This window comes from Lepidochelys kempii, chromosome 5 (assembly GCF_965140285.1).
Source record: "Lepidochelys kempii isolate rLepKem1 chromosome 5, rLepKem1.hap1, whole genome shotgun sequence".
NCBI classification, from domain to species: Eukaryota; Metazoa; Chordata; order Testudines; family Cheloniidae; genus Lepidochelys; species Lepidochelys kempii.
Genome location: NC_136384.1, coordinates 30735908 through 30756565, shown reverse-complemented (window position 1 = coordinate 30756565; position 20658 = coordinate 30735908). Strand labels below are relative to the sequence as shown.

At 40.8% G+C, this 20658-nt stretch overlaps 1 protein-coding gene across 7 annotated transcripts in view; it reads right to left on the bottom strand.

The window, feature by feature from the left end:
* The window catches only part of NNT (nicotinamide nucleotide transhydrogenase), a 92901-nt gene that overhangs the window by 7593 nt on the left and 64650 nt on the right, over nucleotides 1-20658 (bottom strand). For all 7 annotated transcript variants that reach the window (XM_073343880.2, XM_073343879.2, XM_073343884.2 and 4 more), the window contains 3 exons: nucleotides 19943-20102; nucleotides 18514-18595; nucleotides 5716-5834 (listed from right to left, as the gene is read on the bottom strand). In XM_073343880.2, the coding sequence (XP_073199981.1) occupies nucleotides 5716-5834; nucleotides 18514-18595; nucleotides 19943-20102 (361 nt within the window). The remainder of the gene's footprint in view (nucleotides 1-5715; nucleotides 5835-18513; nucleotides 18596-19942; nucleotides 20103-20658) is intronic.

Below are 20658 nucleotides of genomic sequence, written 5' to 3'. Positions count from 1 at the left end.
CTCCTTCAATGGAGAGGGAGGCAACACGGAAGCAGGTTTTGGGGACGAGGAAGATGATGATGATGAGGTTGTAGATAGCTCACAGCAAGCAAGCGGAGAAACCAGTTTTCCCGACAGCCAGGAACTGTTTCTCATCCTGGACCTGAAACCAGTACCCCTGAACCCACCCAAGGCTGCCTCCCGGATCTGCCAGGCGGAGAAGGAACCTCTGGTGAGTGTACCTTTTAAAATACTATACATGGTTTAAAAGCAAGCATGTTTAATGATTAATTTGCCCTGGTATGCGCAGCTCTCCTGGATGTACTCCCAAAGCCTTTGCAAAAGGTTTCTGGGGAGGGCAGCCTTATTCCGTCCACCATGGTAGGACACTTTACCACTCCAGGGCAGTAGCACGTATTCGGGAATCATTGTAGAACAAAGCATTGCAGTGTATGTTTGCTGGCATTCAAACAACATCTGTTCTTTATCTCTTTTGTGTTATCTTCAGGAGAGTGATATCATTCATGGTCACCTGGTTGAAATAGGGTGCTTTTCTTAAGGGGACATTCAGAGGTGCCCGTTCCTGCTGGGCTGTTTGCCTGTGGCTGAACAGAAATGTTCCCCGCTGTTAGCCACGGGGAGGGGGGAGGGACTAACCAAGTGGTGGGGGGAGGCAAAATGCGACCTTGGAACGAAAGCACATGTGCTGTGTATGTAATGTTAACAGCAAGGTTTACCGTGAAAGAGTGTACCCATTGTTTTATAAAATGTGTCTTTTTAAATACCGCTGTCCCTTTTTTTTTCTCCACCAGCTGCATGTGTTTCAAGGATCACAGGATCTTCTCATTCCCAGAGGCTAGTGAAGATTAGAAAAAACCACACTCGCGGAAAAAAACCACACTCGCGATAAAATGTTCTCTGAGCTCATGCTGTCCTCCCACACTGACAGACAACAGACGAATGCGTGGAGGCAGACAATGTCAGAGTGCAGGAAAGCACAAAATGACCAGGAGGAGAGGTGGCGGGCTGAAGAGAGTAGGTGGTGGGCTGAAGAGAGGGCTGAAGCTGAAAGGTGACGGCAGCATGATGAGAGGAGGCAGGATTCAATGCTGAGGCTGCTGGAGGATCAAACTAATATGCTCCAGCGTATGGTTGAGCTGCAGGAAAGGCAGCAGGAGCACAGACTGCCGCTACAGCCCCTATGGAACCAACCGCCCTCCTCCCCAAGTTCCATAGCCTCCTCACCCAGACGCCCAAGAACACAGTGGTGGGGCCTCCAGCCACTCCACCCCACAGGATAGCCCAAGCAACAGAAGGCTGGCATTCAATAAGTTTTAAACTTTTATAGTGCTGTGTGGCCTTGTCCTTCCCTCCTCCACCACCCCTCCTGGGCTACCTTGATAGTTATCCCCCTATTTGTGTGATGAATGAATAAAGAATGCATGAATGTGAAGCAACAATGACTTTATTGCCTCTGCAAGCGGTGATCGAAGGGAGGAGGGGAGGGTGGTTAGCTTACAGGGAACTAGAGTGAACCAAGGGGCGGGGATTTTCATCAAGAACAAACAAACAGAACTTTCACACCGTAGCCTGGCCAGTCATGAAACTGGTTTTCAAAGCTTTTCTGATGCGCACCGCGCCCTCCTGTGCTCTTCTAACTGCCCTGGTGTCTGGCTGTGCGTAACCAGCAGCTAGGCGATTTGCCTCACCTCCCACCCCGCAATAAACGTCTCCCCCTTACTCTCACAGATATTGTGGAGCGCACAGCAAGCAGTAATAACAGTGGGAATATTGGTTTCGCTGAGGTCTAACTGAGTCAGTAAACTGCGCCAGCGCGCTTTTAAACATGCAAATACACATTCTACCACCATTCTGCACTTGCTTAGCCTGTAGTTGAACAGCTCCTGACTACTGTCCAGGCTGCCTGTGTACGGCTTCATGAGCCATGGCATTAAGGGCTAGGCTGGGTCCCCAAGGATAACTATAGGCATTTCAACATCCCTAACGGTTATTTTCTGGTCTGGGAATAAAGTCCCTTCCTGCAGCTTTTGAAACAGACCAGAGTTCCTGAAGATGCGAGCGTCATGTACCTTTCCCGGCCATCCCACGTTGATGTTGGTGAAACGTCCCTTGTGATCCACCAGTGCTTGCAGCATTACTGAAAAGTACCCCTTGTGGTTTATGTACTTGCTGGCTTGGTGCTCCGGTACCAAGATAGGGATATGGGTTCCGTCTATGGCCCCACCACAGTTAGGGAATCCCATTGCAGCAAAGCCATCCACTATGAGCTGCACATTTCCCAGGATCACTACCCTTGATATCAACAGATCTTTGACAGCGTTGGCTACTTGCATCACAGCAGCCCCCACACTAGATTTGACCAGTCCAAATTGATTCGCGACTGGCTGGTAGCTGTCTGGCGTTGCAAGCTTCCACACGGCTATTGCCATTCACTTCTCAACTGTGAGGGCTTCTCTCATCTTGGTATTCATGCGCTTCAGGGCAGGGGAAAGCAAGTCAAAGTTCCATGAAAGTGCCCTTATGCATGGAAAGTTTCGCAGCCACTGGGAATCATCCCAGACCTGCAACACTATGTGGTCCCACCAGTCTGTGCTTGTTTCCTGAGCCCAAAACTGGCGTTCCACCGCATGAACCTGACCCATTAGCACCATGATGCCCACATTGCCAGGGCCCTTCTTTGAGAGAAGTCTGTGTCTATGTCCTCATCACTCTCGTCACCACGCTGACGTCGCCTACTTGCCTGGTTTTTGCTTTGTCAGGTTCCGGTGCTGCATATACTGCTGGATAATGCGTGGGGTGTTTAATGTGCTCCTAATTGCCAAAGTGATCTGAGCGGGCTCCATGCTTGCCATGGTATGGCGTCTGTACAGAAAAAAGGCACAGAACGATTGTCTGCTGTTGCTCTGATGGAAGGAGGGGCGACTGACAACATGGCTTACAGGGTTGGCTTACAGGGAATTAAAATCAACAAAGGGGGTGGCTTTGCGAGAAACTGAATGGCCCCCTCCAGGATAGAACTCAAAACTGGGTTTAGCAGGCCGTTGATTTCATGGACGAAGGGAGGAGAAAATGAATACAAAACAGATCTGGTCTATTTCTTGTTTTGAGCCACTTCATCTATCTTTATACATCTTGCTGGCAACAGACTGTGCAGTACGATCGCTGGCCATTGTCATCTCCTGGGTGCTCAGCAGAACACGGTGCAGTATGACTGCTGGCCATCATCTTTTGCTGGCTGCTGATTAAAAGACAGTGCACTGCCGGTAGAATTCAATCGCCATGAGACGAAACTTAAAAGGGAAGTGACCTGGCTGAGTCACTCCCGTGTTTGCCCAGGCACCCCTGACCTCATCGAGGACGGTTAAAAGAGCACCCAGGACTTCGACGACGGCTACCACTCATACTGCACTGTCTGCTGCCAAAAGGCAATAAACTGCTGCTGTGTAGCAATGCAGTACCACGTCTGCCATTACCCAGGAGACGTATGGTGACAGTTAGCTGAGCGGGCTCCATGCTTGCCGTGGTATGGCGTCTGCATAGGTAACTCAAAAAAAAAAAGGCTCAAAATGATTGTCTGCCCTTGCTTTCACGGAGGAGGGAGGGAGGGGGGCCTGACGATATGTACCCAGAACCACCAGCGACAATGTTTTAGCCCCATCAGGCACTGGGATTTCTACCCAATATTCAAATGGGTGGTGGAGACTGCGGGATAGCTACCCACAGTGCAATACTCCAGAAGTCGACGGTTACCTCGGTACTGTGGACACACTCCGCCGACTACATGCACTTAGAGCATTTGTGTGGGGGGACACACAATCGACTGTATCAAACTGCTTTCTACAAAACCGACTTCTATAAATTCAACCTAATTTCGTAGTGTAGACATACTCTTAGGTACTAACAAATTTATTAGAGCGTAAGCTTTCGTGAGCTACAGCTCACTTCATCAGATGCATACAGTGGAAAATATAGTGGGGAGATTTTATATACACAGAGAACATGAAACAATGGGTGTTACCATACAAACTGTAACAAGACTGATCAAGAAAGGTGAGCTATTACCAGCAGGAGAGCGGGGGGTGGAGGGGGAACCTTTTGTAGTGATAATCAAGGTGGGCCTTGATTTCCAGCAGTTTACAAGGACAGTAGCAGGGGAAATAAACAAGGGGAAATAGTTTTACTTTGTGTAATGACACATCCACTCCCAGTCTTTATTCAAGCCTAAGTTAACTGTATCCAGTTTGCAAATTAATTCCACTTCAGCAGTCTCTCGTTGGAGTCTGTTTTTGAAGTTTTTTTGTTGAAGAATTGCCACTTTTGGGTCTGTAATTGAGTGACCAAAGAGATTGAAGTGTACTCCGACTGGTTTTTGAAGGTTATAATTCTTGACGTCTGATTTGTGTCCATTTATTCTTTTACGTAGAGACTGTCCGGTTTGGCCAATGTACATAGCAGAGGGGCATTGCTGGCACATGATGGCATATATCACATTGGTAGATGCTCCGGTGAACGAGCCTCTGCTAGTGTGGCTGATATGATTAGGCCCTATGATGGTGTCCCCTGAATAGATACATTGGCTAAACTGGACAGTATCTAGTACCATTATCTCCTGTTGACCAGCCACTACAGGGAGATGAGACACACCACATACCATTGGTTTCACAGCTATTAGGCCTTCACAGCAAAGTAATGTATAGATCAGAAATCCTATGCTGAATTTCAGGTTCTGGAGAGGAGTGTTCTCTAGTGGTTAGAGATCTTTTAGCCCATTCCCAGCCGATCCCTTAGCATATCCCTTCCAGCCTGTTCCCTCTGCTCTTATGTTCCCCACACTATTTCTGTTCCCCACCCACCCACCTGTATTCCTATCCATCCCAATCTGTTTCTGTTCCCTTCTATTCTTGTTCCTGTTCCTTCCCATCCTTAGCCTGTCTACATCTCCTCTCTGCTCCTTAATCCTCTACCTTTGAGTCAGCATGAGTCTTCCCTCTCGTCCATGCTCCCTCAGCATCAGCAGGGGAAGCAGTGAGAATACAGAAAGGGGCCGGGGGAGGGGAGGAGAACACTGCCCTCAGGTCTCGTACTTGGTGCCACAGCCAAGGGAAAGTCCTGCTCAACCCCTGCAGCCTTGAGTTGGAGCATGCTTAGTGCAGATGGAACTTTGCAGAATTTAGTTGCCAGCCTCTAGCAAACCTCTACTGAACATGTGCCATGGCAATTTTCAGAGGCTTATTCCTTGGCCAAATTTGTGTAAACATTCATGAGGACAGTAAGAGGCACCTTTCTGACTCCAAGGTAACCCCTCTGCCCCATTTCAAGTCTCTGCTCCAGAATATGAAAGGTTAAAACTTGTTAATGAAGCATCTGTAAGAATGTTTTAATCCTTGGCAAAACAAACACTTTTCTCTAACAATGTTCACAAACAGCTGAACTGGTTTTGCTGAAACTTTCCAAAAGATTCAGCCTGAATGGTTAAAAGTTGGTAAATTTATAAAGCATATAATAAGAGAGTCTTCTAATAGAAAGCATTAAGCAGAGCTGGAAACAAAGCTTACCGTTGAAGTTGCCTATTGTTATAGACGTGTGCGGACAAACGAACACACACAGTATATTATATCTGCCTCTATTTTCATTTGAAAAATAAACAAAACATAACCACTGCACATTTCATATACTAGCAAATAACATAGTTTTCAAGTTATCACTCTCTCTAACCTGGGAAATCTTCATTGATCTCATCCATTTCCAGCACAATATCATATGGCACACCTGCTTCTGCTAGGAGCACATTCAGCTGACCAGGCATCCGACCAGCCACAGGGTGAATACCAAACCTAGCAACAAAACAAACAAACAAAAAAAAGAACATACTCATTAGCAGATATATCTTGTTTCATTTAATACTTTAAGGATGTGGCCAAGTGTGGGCTGGAATGCTAGTTCCTAAATGTGCTAATACCAAATACAGAATTACTAACAAAAAAATTAAATCTCCAAAGACAAATCACATGTATTTTTCAGTATTTCCTGGGAGTTTGGGGAGACAGAGTGGGAAGGAAGGAGCTATAGAAGAGGAAGATATTTGAAATCACATAAAGCCACTAGATTACGATTTTATATCTCAACCCTTCAGCCTCAAGGACCACAGATTAAATCCTTCAGCATAAAGCTGTGCCAAAACCAAATTCATGTGTTGGAAACCACAGGCAAGAAAAGCCCCTAAATTTGCCTCTTACCCTGAGACAAGATGGCCATTTATAAGGTTAAAGAACCACTGACGCATCCAGGACAAGAGAAAAAGTTTCCAATTCTGACAGATTTTAATTGGAAATTGAGTAGATTTTAACATTTATTTAATGGAGCAAGCCCTTTTAGTATGCTGATCCACACGGAAGCTGCCTCTGGAGATCCTGTAACAATGAGAATGACAGAGGCACTCCCAATTACAGCAGCAGAGGAACTAGTGGCAGAGGCTTTCAAGATAAGTGAATGGGAAGTGTCAGGAAATACATCACTGGTGAACAACACAGCAACAGTGAAGTAAAGTTTCCACAAGGTAATATTCTACTTCAATAGGGTGGGGTTTTAAAAACTATTTTAAAGATAATTGCCTTTTTCCTGCTCCCTTTTGGCTGACAAATCCTTCTCTCACCAGCCAAAGTGAAACATATATGCCAAATGTTTGTATCTCCCAAACAATACTAGAAGAATTAAAAACATATGAATGGCATATTTGTCTTTGGCTCCCAAAACAGATGTTGGGAAGGCTCCTTAGGTTATCAAGAGCTGCAAATGCTACATATAGTTAGGGGTGTGACCAGAATCAACAACTCTCCCATGAAAAATGGAACATGATGTGGGGTGTTCCACAACCAAAAGGTATCTCCCAACTTTCTCCAGAAAAATCTTCAAGGCTAAGTTAGAGAGAATACTTTACTCTGTTGGTTACAGATAAAATATATCCTTTCAAGAATTCAGACTGGAACACAAGAGTTTCCTTAAATGAAAGTTTGTCCCAATTATCTAGGACTTCAGCCGCTTCTGGATAAAATTATTTTAATTTCTGAAAGATGGGAACCATTGAATTTATCAGGGTAACAAGAGTAATTGCCATAAAATTACTCTCATGAAATGGAAGATTAAACTGGGGCGAGGGGGAGAAGGCTGTGTGCTCTACTTTATTTACTTCATGCAATGAACTCAAATGGGGCATTAGAAATCTGTTTTTAAGAAGTTGGCAGGTAGCTCTTTGCATCTTTTCAAAGAACATGAAATCTCCTTAGAATGAAAGAGGACACTCCGTCTCATGACATGTATTCCTCTAATCCCCAGACTCTGACATTATTAACAACTTTATTCCAATGAGAGGAAGGCAAGAGTAAAATGTCATCTGTACTTTGCTTGATGTATTATGCTGTAACTTTCAGACAAAACAGGATACTATAAAAACATAAGATTGGTGACAAGTTAGATCTACTTTGTTACAAATGAACTTTGTCAGGCAGAATTATGACCATTTCATCTGGTAGTCATTAAAAGAAAAATGCAAGTAATTAAGGTCTTTACAGTAGGAACAGAAGTCTGCTCTCCTTAATGATTATTTAGTTTTTGCTTGATTTTTTTCTTAGAGTGCACATGTTGAGAGTTCTCCTTTTCTTCTCCACTCAATACATTACCATATCAAAACACTGACAAAACGTACAAAGTTAGCATTGCAATTTTTTCTACCCAAGAAAGCCTTACTTAAGAGTTCATCTCTTACCTGAATATTTGTTGGAGGCAAGGGAACACCAGAGGATACAGTTATAGGTATATAAAGTTTTCCAGTACCTTACATCTAGTAGTGCAGCAAAACTACAAATAATGCAGGCCAGAATATGAAGTCTCTACCATATATCCTAACGACATTGCAGAGCAAGTTTAGGTAGCCAAAAGGTTATTCCGAAAATGGAATTTAACCAGGGCACCAGAGATAATATCCACTACTCTGGATGAATAGTAGATGGAGTTTTAGCCATAGAATTTTTGGTGAAGGCAAATGGTCAGGACCTCTGTTTTTTTCATCTCATCTAAATGATGGCAACTCCACAGAACAGTTCCTCCCTGCATCACTAAGGCTACACAGAGGTTAATAGCACCTCCCTACTCCTACTTGATATTCCCCAGCTTATGAATCCAAAGATACTATGGAGAGATTTGTTTCTGTAAAACTGAAAAACTGTCTTAATTATAAGGCTGCTTTTCACCCTTACGTTTGAGCCCAATATAGCAGAGTCTCAAATATTTCCATACTGAGGACCATTAGCCTACAAAAGATTTTCTCATGGTCATTTCCTTCCCACATTACTAATCATAAGCCAACATGTTCTCCAAAGAAGCAACGGTGATCAGAACATGAAAGTAGTACTAGGACAAAATTCAGGAGATAGGTGCTAACTTGCTTTAATCTCATGGGTATGACCACTTAGCTGTAACTCCTCCCACTATTTTAATGCATTTCTTCTCAACAGGTACAGGTATTTACATTTATCAGACCCAAATCACCTCCTTGTCTGCAGCCCCAACTTCTCTAGTCTCTCCTCCAGGCCACTTTGCAGGTGGGTTATGTTGTCCAATACCTTTGATATCCTCCAGTTTTGGAGTTGGCAATTTTGATCATGGCTGAATTTACACAAAGAAATGCCAAAGAGATAATTAAGTGACTTCAGTTCCTGTACATCAAACCAAAGAATCAGAGGTGTGATAAAGGAGCTCTTAAAGAAATATAAAAGAGCTCTGCTTGAAGACTGATGATTGAGCAATAGAAATTTGCTAGGACAGGAGAATTGTGCATGTTTCATCATTATGATGGAATCAGTTCACATAAACACCACCAAAAGTCCACAAACTACAGTTTTTGAACCACTGATGTATCATCATCATGTTCCTATTATGCCTCTGATGTTTAGGGCAGTGACGAAGCTCCTCCATTCCTGTCTGTTTCTAGCATGTCTTTCCCCAGCTGTGCCCCATGTTTTTCAGCTCGGCTTCCATAGCTCTTCACCATGTTGTTTTCTGGCAGCCTAGTTTTCGGTTGCCTTCAGGTGTCCATCTTATTGCTACTCTGGTGATAGAATCAGTTTCCATCCAAAGCATGTGACCGATCCATCTCCAATGCTTCCTGGCAATGATGGTGCTCAGATCCCCTTGGCTGCACTGTGTCAATAGATCTTGGTTTGAGATTGTTCTGAGCCAAAAAGATAAGGAGTATTTTTCTAAGGCAGGTTGTGTGGAATGAAGACAATTTGGACATGTCATACTTTCTCATTCCCCAGCATTCTGCACTATAAAGTAGTGTTGAAAGTATGCAGCTCTGATAAATCTTGAGTTTGGTTTTGGTTTTGTATGTTGATGATTCCAGACTGTATTTAAGCTCCTGAAGATGTTCCTGGCTTTACTGATTTTGTTCTGGATGTCCCAGCTTGTTCCACCGTCCTGGTTGATGGTGCTGCCCAAGTATGTGAATGTTTCTACATTGGTGAGAACATAATCCTCTATCCGTACTGGTGATGAAGAGACAATATTAAGGGTCATGATATCTGTCTTACTGAGGATGATTTTCAGTCCAATTTGCTGGCTGAATGCAGTGAGCCAAGTTGTTTTTTCTTGTATATGGTGTTGGGTATGCGATAGGAGAGCGACATCATCTGCGAAGTCCAGGTCTTCAAGGGATGAGAAGAGTGTCCATTTAATGCCTCTTGGCATGTCTTCTGTTGTATGCCACATTACCCAGTCAATGGCACTGCTGAAGAGGATTGCAGACATAACACACCCCTGACGTACTCCTGTTTTGATTCAGAACTGAGCTCGCTGTAATCAACACTGCATGTAAAGTTGAAATAGAAGCTTTTGATGATGTTGATTATATGGAAATGAATTCCATATACCCACAGAATGCGCCATAGGCTAGTCCTGTGAATGCTATCAAAAGCCTTTTCAAAGTCTATAAAATTTATGTAGAGTTGCTGTTGCCATTCTAAGCACTGTACTATTATGTTTCTTAGAGTGAAGATCTGGTCTGTGCATCCACGCCCCTTCCGAAAACCAGCTTCCTCTTTTCTGAGAACACTATCAACTGCCTCTGATATACGCTGGACTATGATCTTACACAATATTTTGCTTGGCACAGATAAAAGTGTGATACCATGCCAGTTATTACAATCACTGATGTATAGTGATTAGTAATTTTAATGCTGTACAAATATAAATTTAGAATGAGAATAATCTGGTCAACTACCAGTAGTAAGGTCGAGTTAAGGCAACTTGAATATCAGGTAATTTGAACTCCAAGTTCAAAACCAGACATATTGAATGATCACACCACTAAGCACTATTAGATGCTGTGACAAGATGCAAGTATCGTTAAACTTTGGTTCAAGAGTGGAATGGAAGCCAGTTTTATACAAGAGCTGCACAGGAAGGAAAAAGAATACATTATATTTAGCTGGCAAATGTTTGCGATCCTGGTGCAGAGGAAAATACCTAGAATCAGATACAGGACAGCAAAACAAATAGGACAAAATATTAACAGCTTAAAGTTTCACATCAACCACTCAGTAATGTAAACCATGTGCAGCAGCACAGTTGCTTCCAAACTGCTCCCAAATGCAATGATTTTTAGTACATTAGAAGAACTCTTATTTTGAAACATATTAGAAAATCATCACTATTTTGGCAAGGAACAAAGATTTCCCAACAAAATTCTCTTTAGTTTCTAATAAAATTATTTGAGCTTCTTTTTGATTAAAGCTGGCTTATAAATAAAAAAAACAAAATATGCTTGAGGTTTTTATTAAATACTCCAACACAACCTTGTTTCCAGGGCTGATCCCCAAACCAACACGTAAGTTGCCAAGTGAATGAAGTTTCACCTTTGACTTTCCCTCAGCAGAGGCAAGGGGAAGAAGAAAAAGAAGGGGCAAGAAATATTTTTGCTTGATGGGAGGAGTTATGGTATGGATCATCATCTGTCACAGGTTTTGACAAATACTGCCAGAAACCATACACTACACATTTGGGAGGTTTATGAACTGTTTATATAAAATCTATTTGACAGGAGACATATAAATGACTCCCAAAGGGAGTTTGTTTCTGAAAGTCTTGATGACCAAATATGACAGTGGCTTGCCAGTACCCCTTGGAAAAAATTCATGCAAAATTGTCAAACCAGATTTTTTAATATATATATAAATAAATAAAATATATACATTTAGAGATAGAGAGTGTGTGAGTGTGTGTACAGACACTCACCATGATCATGTTGATAAAGATTTCATACAGGCAACATTTACACAGATAGTTAGAGAAATTGTCCCCTCATCTCAAAAAGGAAGATCCTCCTACCAGCCATTCAGGTGAGCATGGCAAGGCTGAGAAGAAGCAATACAGACCAAGTTCCTCACAAACATGGAAGAGATTACACTAGAAACACCAGAAAAAGAGGACACTTTTAAAAATGTCCCATCTGAACACTGTATAACCTTGCAGAATTATTTTTATAGTTACAGATTTGCACTCAATTTATCATAAACAGAGGGGATTTCAACCTCTTGTTTTCACCGCCATCATGTGCAATGGGTGTGACATGTCCTGTTCACTGCACATTACAACAGCAGTTCTTGAAAACAACAAGCTTTTTTACGGGCATAAAATATTTGCCAAACGTATTCTCCCACAACAAGTTTTAAAATAAACCCATTTTTTTTCCTACTCATTCATTCCATTCTGGAAATATCTAAAAATATAACAGGAGAGAAACTTTATGGAAGAAATTGAAAATTGAAAAGATGGAGAATTATTAATAATCTTTAACTGCTTAAGAAGTATCTTTTTCGAGTGTCTTTAATATCAGTGCTGCAAGAACATCAGATTTTCTCAAAAAAAAATTGCAGGAAGTTTTTAGTGTTCGACTGAAAAATAAGAAATTTTAAAGGACCTTCTATTATGCAAATGTTTGCATCTCCTCCTGCTGAACTTATACGTGTCTGGCAAAACGTGTAGGCTACAACAAGTTCAGCCCAAAGAACTAAAATTCATGACCATGCTCTAGTTTATCGGAGGGGTTGGCTCAGTGCTGTACTAAAACACAGGTTCTCTTTTTGGACCTCAAATAAGTCAGATGGTACAATTCTGGGCCCAATTTTCAAAGTCTCTAGTTTCAGAGGCATAACCTTGTGCCCAAATTTTGTACCCATATGAGTTACCAGGAAAAAAAAACCAAAAAAACATGAATACATTTTAGCAAAACTATATCAAAAGATAAAATAAAATGGGGAGCTGGTTTGAAATCCAGCCCTTTATATGGGTTTCTTTTAGAAAAAGCTAGTTTCTGTGGGCAAGTCAGAAGCATTTGGATTCATGAAAATTGATTGGTAGAATTGTTTACACATGCTGATGTCTTCTGTTCTTTGTCTATATATTCTCTGCATATATGTAAAATTAAGCAGTGGGATGAGGGGGCACACTAGGCTGAAGAAGTCAAACCCACTTGTAGAGATGGCCTAGCATTTACAGTACAATGCGCACCCAGTCTCACCACCTCAGGGACATGAATAAAGGGTTACTGTTTCAGACTCTCTGCCAACACAGGAAGACGGTACTGAATTTGTTACAATCAGCTCACATTTGGACTGTCTTCTTCGCAGCCCTATTGGCTAGAAAGTTTCCTTTTTAAAAATGAAAGTTTAGATTCTGTAAAATCTGAAAATGCCATGTGAGCCCTATAAATAAATCTAGACGGTCACATGTTAAGCATTCCCCTACAGTACACACCCTATCGTGAAGAAACAAAGCCTTCCCAAACGACAAAACTAGACACTACCAGTGCTGATGCATTAACCCCTCCCACCCCCCGCCAGCTGAACGGACTGTATGTCAGGAATCCTGGGATACCAGTTTTCTGCACTGATCAAATAGCTTTAATTTTTTGTGCAATTTTGTCTGTGTTGAATTTAAACTCAGTTGCCGAGGATGTTATTACAGATGCAGTAGTATTCTATTTTTAATGCTTACTGAGGACTGAAGAACTTCAGAGTAGGATTTACTATTTGCGGTTAATGTAGTCAATCTTTTTACTCAAAACAGATGAAAAGAAAACAATACTATTTTCCTCAATCCTGAATAAGCTTATTTATATTTAACCCATTGCAGAAGTGGTTCAAGATCATTTCATTGTCATGTGACTCTGGTGTTTGCACTAAAAGAATGCATTATGAATTAACGTTAAACACAACACACAGGAGTCAGTGTTCGGCAATTTTCCTCCCAGAGCACTTCATCCATGTAAAAATAGGATTTCTGTAACTATGCCAAAGTTGATGAGACATAGGGTGCTCTAAGTAAGTTACATCTGCTTCGTGCCTATTTTAGCTTGCTCAACAAATTTTTTTAATTTCTGAACATTTGTAGAAGTTATACACACACAGGATAGCTTGCTCAACAGAGCCCAATTTCTCCCCTTTTAACTTTCTATGCCCTCTGTTCCACACATGCAGCTTCTCTGTTCCCAGTACATACACATCTGCCAAGTCTCTTAAAAAACACACTCCAGTTTCATGGAGAGATAACATGAATGACAACTGAAAGTACAAAGGGCATGCAGATACTCTAGCACTTGTTTATTGCTCATGAAAATCTGAGTTACGCAAAGCATAAGGCCTGATTGGAAAAGATTTTAAACTGTCCATTTTTACAAAATAGACCTTTCAGTCAAGAAAACACTTCCAGTTTTTCTTTTAGTAAAGTAAGACCTCCCCCTGCAACATGGGGTGTGGGTCATTTGCCAGGATTTTGTGGTTATATCTCACCTAAGCAATTCCTGGGCATTGCAAGGGTATCAGGCATTGATGCAACTTGTTCCCTCTTATTCTTTCCCTGTGGCACATAACAGAATTACAGACCACACGAGACCACACTGTGGTCTAATTTCTGTTGTTGGGTTTGATGTGCGGGCTCTGGTTGGTGTTTGTGGCCAGTGATATACAAGAAATCAGAATACATGATCTGGGGTCCCTTCTGGTATTAAACTCTATGACTCTTTAAGGCAAGATTCATTTAATTTGAAAGAATAATTTAAGAATTCAAACTAATTAGTTTTATTTATTTAAATGTAAAGAAAAGTTAAAGATGGCATCCCTCCATATGCTCCAGAAACCCTTAGCATAATTAAAATGCAACACCTAGTATCCTACATGCAGCAGTACAATTTGACTACATCCCAACACCTGTAACCAAAGTAAATTTAAAAACTCAAGTCCACTTACCTTAAAATTTACCCCATTTTCAAATGCCTAAGAAAGAAGATAGGGGCTTTGCCTTGTGTCCTGAGGTCATGAGACACTGGCACACAAGTCCTTCCAAGATATTCACCTATAAAAATTAGGCAAGACCAGCCATCTAGTGACTGAAGTTTGAGAAAAATATTCAGAAAGTAATCTAGATTTTCTCTCACAACTGCATATTCCACTGATTATGGCAGCTAAAAAGTAAAGAACCCACATGCCTGTGGCATTAGTCAACAGATTTAAAATTAAGTGTGTGCACTTTCTTAGACTACTTCAGCACTTGTATGGAACTTCCTTAAACTACTGTAATTGGTTACTATTGCACCTTGAGCAGAAATTTTAAATACATACATTCTATAAGAATGGCTATAAAGTCACACAACTGATATCATGGCCAAAATATAGTGAATCTAGAATGTCTGCAGACGGTGTTCAATATGCTATGTATTTGAGAATTTCTTTATTTTAAACACACCATTAAATATATAATTTAAGAGATTAAAATTCTATGGATGGATGTTTATAGGGTTTGCCTACACTGAATTTAATTCAGATTACGGTAGGGTATGAATTTAAAGTGGACTAGCTATTCCTGATTAACTCCCTATGTGGATGCTTTTGCTGTAGATTAAGAATGCCTTATTCTGAATTAGTTTGATCCATTTCTGAAGTGCATTAAGATAATTCAGAATCACGCCTTTACATGCATTGTAGTGAACCATTCAAGATATATGGTAAATGGAGAGCCTTCAATGACAGCTCTGTGGTACTACAAAGGTAAAGAGAATAAAACTGCTTGAAGACCAAGCGTCTTCCCTCTGGGAATGGATTCTGGGAACCTTCCAGTCTATGACACTTTTTGTAGCTCTACCAGTCAATAACAAGAAAGGAAAAGACAGCAGGAAGGTTGGATAACATGCAGTTTTCTTACATGATTCTACTAATAGATTTAATATGTGATATGCTGCAAGAGCATTTCAAGTCAGTGGTGATGTTAGCAATGCATTTTAATAACTAAAGCAGACTTAAGTTTGCAAACCCTCCTGTATTTCCGACTTTAAGACTTAGTCATAAAATGTTATACATCATGTTACATAATCTATGCTCTTCACTGAGCGTGTTATGACTACAGGCAAAGTTAAGGAAACAGTGTCTCTGAATCAATCATGAGCCATGAAGCAAAAAAAAAAGACCATATGACAAATGCAATTTTTCTTGGCACAGCATGGGCATAACAAACTGATGACAATCGTATGTCCAGGCTGGCACTCAGCCACAGCGGATGTGTGTGTGTGTGTGTGTGTGTCACTGCATCTGGATGCTGGGCGTGCTTGGGTCCTGAGGCACTTCTGACCTACTGAAACCAGAGGGACAGCAGCTGCACTCAATGAACACTGTGGGAGCTCCACAAAGTGATGAAAGGCCTAAATTACCACAAACTGTAAATACAGATTTATTTCATTAAAATACTAGGTAACCACTGCAGCAATCTCTTCCTGAAATTGACTCATTTTAAATATAATCCAGTTACTTCACAAAGCTTCATTCATATTTCTCCCATACAAAGCTGACATACAAGGTGAAATCAATAATACTTTATATCATTATGAAAAAGGAAGCTAGCCCACACAGAAGCCATAAAAGGAAAAATCAAAGAAAGAACAGGATATTGTCATCATATTACCCAAAATGAGGTTCTTTTGTTACATGCCTAATGGGCCTTCAGTATCTTTAATACAATTTGGCTATGCAACCAGCTTCCACTAGTGGTGAGAAAATAAGGGATGAAAAGAATTGCCATGGGAAAGAAAGACAGCAGGGGCCTCATTCAGCTTTCCTACATGCAGATTAAACTGCTACACAGAAGTGCATTATTTTGGGTGATTGCTAATGAACAAATTTTACTAACTGGTACTCTTATCCATCAAATTATATACTACAAACACTGCCAGGTACTATCAATATCATTTCGATGAATGTGGAAAATATTGAAGAAAAAAACACACTAATTGCTAAAACATTGACTCCAAAGCAAAGTCATCATGTACTTAAAATAAACATGCAGAAATTAGAGAATGAGTTTGGTTAACCAGCATCTGTCAGAGTATCTTTTTTTCAATATGACAACTGAGACTTGACTAATTTTTAAGATATTAAATTACCATAATTAAAAAATAGTTTCCAAAACAATTAGCGATGGAGACATGGCAGGTATTGAAAGCACGGGAAAGCTAATTCTTATGAGAAAGGAAGGAGGAAAAGACTAAAGTTTTCATGTTTGTTAGCTTCATTGTGAATTACTTCCCCTTTCTGTAACGTACACTCCATAGAATTTACCCCAATAGAGTAACACTTGTTTTGATTTCCAGCCTTTACCTGTAGAGCTAGAGGAGTTGATGTAAATATGGATGTGAAAATCTATAGTCCAACTTGCAACAGTAACTTCAGGAAAAAAACCTGGCCTCCAAATTCTTATGACTGGAGCTACAAAGGCAACAAAAGCCCATCTCTTCAGAAAGTAGCCACGGTGGGCTGGGCAGACACCAGGAACGTTCTAAATAAATCAGAAGCTAGGTGCTTTTACACCCAAGGGCATGGGGTGTAAAAGACTAAATGATGCAGCACTGTCATTTGGGAGAGTCCAATGGTGAGCTGCAAAGGGACTAGAAGGCTCATGCAGAGTTCTCAGTGTATCCTTTGCAAGTTAGTCTCTGCCACGGACAACAGAAAGACCCTGCGAGGACTTTTAGGAACACGCTAGACCAGAGAGCTAATCTTAACAGAGGGGACTGCCTGATCTGCCCTCCTCAGAATTAGACGTCCTTGAGAAGGAAACCTTTTGCCACAGTTTAGAGCAGGCTATACCACTTCACTGTTAGACATAGACTAAGGGGCTCCTGAGAGATCTCCAAGCACTCCTGCTGCTCTGTATGCCTCTCCTACCCCATCACCAGAGTTGCCAAAGGACCCCAGTGTCTGAAAGCCTGCTAGCACTTGTGCATTTAAAAATGAATTTGCCATCAAGTACTCTGCATTCTTAGCTAACTCATAACATGTTGGTTTTTGGGTTTTTTTTGGGGGGGGGAAGGGGAGACATGACGGACGACATTCAGTGGGTTGTGAGAAAAAGTTGAAATGTAGAATTTTTTTATATGTATTAGCCTTCATAAGAGAGAGAGAGATTTACCCAATATTTTAAATGCAAGCCTTTTTACCCTTTTTAGTGTAAATAAAGCCACCCAGGGTGAGCTGCCCACCTTTTGTGTTTTTACTGGCCACTACCGTGTGTTTTATTGGCTCCTCAGACTGTAAACATTGATTCCATTAGTATAAATCAGTTACTCTGGATTTCATTCTTAAGTTTCCTGAGGAAAATAAAGCCTGTACTCATGGTGTGAAGACTGCTGCCTCAGGGGGAGGTACCTTAACATCCTTCCATCTGGTATTGGATTGATTTCTCCTAGCAGTCCCTTCCCCTTCTTTCTCCCTTCCCTTCCTTCCTGCCACTCCTGAGTTCCAAGAGAGCCATATCCTCTCCTACTTTAAACCTCCCCAGAAGACAGTGACTGTGCAATAGGGAAGCATGAGTGAAGCAAAAGTTAGGGAACAGGGCTCTGTACTATATTTCAGTGAAGTAGACGTTCCTGCACAGAAGTCTCCTTCATGTGTTGTGTCTTTAGAAAACCAAATGACTGTTCTTTGAGAGATACTCCCAAGAGAAGGGGAATATAAAAAAAGAGATTCAACTTCCCAAAGATGTCATGAGCACTTATATTGAGCAACAGTAGTAAATGGTTAAAGAGTGTTGTCGCCATTGCTTGTAAGGATGGAGCCCAGCATGAGAAACCAAACAAAGTAGTACTAAGCTTAAAAAGATAAAGGGTTACTGCTGTACCCAAACACCAAATTAACTGCTGGCATAAATGGATGCAACTCCACTGAAGTCAATAAATGGCACCAATACCTGTGTGATTAAACAGTATCATGAAATTATTAGACTGTTTGGTAGGTTGATAAGACTAGAACGTTCCTCTAATTAGCTCGTTCTCGGATATCAGTAGAAGCATAATTGGTGACAGCAAAAAGACAGACTTCTAGGGCGTTTTCATACAATCAAAAATCCTTTGTTATGTCTCCCTCTACACACACACACACACACACACACCCTCACAAGTATCACAATGGTACTTGCCTGACATGTTTGCCTTGTTCTCTCAGCATCTTCACCAGGTCAGCGATGGGGTACTGAGCTTTCGCTGCACACAGACCATAACCTGAAAGAAATATTCCCCTTACTTAAACAATTGTTTCTCGAGTTTGAAGTAGGAAAAGTTGTTTCATTTACTTTTTGTGGACACCAGAACCTCTAACCATAAAAAAGCTGCACTCAAACATCACAACTACTCATGAGGGTTTCAGCACAACCTAATTTTTTCTTCTTCTTTTTGCTCTCTAGACTGAACTACATTTGTGATATCAATACATCTGTTTGGACAAATAATCTACAAATGGTAAACTTCAGTTTTACAGAAACATACATCCTGTTTTGTTGTACTGGAACAGGAGGCTTCACACAAAAATAGCCAAAAACTGGTGAAGAAGCTACTGTCATACCTTCAAACTCGTACCTTCCACCAAATTTTGGATATCTACAATGCAAATCCAGATGCAGCCTTTAGGGATATATAATTCTTTTACTTTCATTAACTTTGTACAGAAATAATGTATGGGAGCAACATGCATCACCCTTAAAACGCTCAAGGGCATAAATTGTAAGCAGCATTCTTCCAGTAATATAGTGCTGGAAGTACCAATGATAGCAACAAATGCCAAACACCAAAAAAATACATCTGTGTGCCTGTTTGAAGCAAAGGTAACTCTTATGAAACAGTGTATTTGCCTGAACGGCATATGTACAAGGATAATAAGAGTGCTGGTGGAGTTTTATAAATTAATAGTAAGATACTGTCCAATGCAGCCATTGGCATCATGTGGTTTAATGAAAACAAATCTTGAAATATAATTAATGACCAACTTCTCTTTAAAAGGATACTCTGTTACAGAAGTATACAAAACCTACATGTTTTTGGCCATAAAAAAGGTTTTATAAAACCTATGTAAAGTGTTTTCAGGATTTTTATTATCTCAGTGGTTGGATTTAGATATTTATCAGCAGTCCAAACAATAGAACCTTGAGTTACTGGAGAAGAACCACAAAATCTTCCAGTTCTAATAATCCACGGTACAGAAATTTAATTACTACCACTAGCTGTATTATGATAGTGCCTAAAAGCCACAACCAAGATTATAACTCTGTTGTGCTAGGTATTGGCTGTACAGAGTAAGAGACAGCTTCAGACATTAAGAGTTTACGAACTAAATAAACTAGATAAATGGTAGGAAGAGACACCAAGACACACAAAACTGAAGTGACTTGCTCAAGGAGGCTGCACAGTTGGCTAGTGGCCAAGTTGGGAACAGAACTAAAGACTACCAACTCCAAGTTTAGTACCTTAACCACTAAACCACATTGTCCCCTCTTACGATTGTGAATCATGAAGATTTATAACCTGACTACGTCCCTCTAGTATCTTACAATATCCACTGTCACTGCCTCTTACCTGGAGTAATGATAATGTTATTGGCCTCCCTTATCATTTCAACTGCATTGTCCAAGTTGACCTCTGTGTGAGTACCAGTAATTTCCATAGGTTTCCCACCAGCTGTTGAAGTGGTACCATAGCCACCAAGTATGACATTAGCAAGGGAACGATTCATGGCCTGAAAAACAAGGTGATGACTAAATCTAAGGATAACAGAAACATAGTTTTGTGAAGCAAACTTTCTTCTGTATCATGTTTTTCTGAAAATACTCTTATGGTTTAAAAAAAAATTTTTTTTTTACCCGAAATTAAAACATTTCGACAACAACAACAAAAATGGACACTTCAACAATAAAGGGGCTCTGGGGGTGGGAATGATGAAATTTCTGCAAAAGATGTTCCTCGTTTTTGACCAGTTCTTCCTGTCACCATAGAATCTCTAAACCATAGTATGATAATGGCCCTTATAGGTAGCTTGATACGCTGCCACCACAGCTTCAAGCTGAAAAATAAAATAGAACAAAGCAAAATACACAAGCCAAGCTAACCAAATACTAACTCAAACAATGCATTAGGGAACTGAAGAGGACCGAAACCAGACATTGGTGGACCACCAAAAAGAGAGTTCTAAAAGCATGAGCTCTTAGCTGAAAAAGCTGTTCCTCCTGAGAATTTAGTTTCATGGACTGACAACAAGAACCTCTAGCTGACACTAACTACTATGATGCATGCTT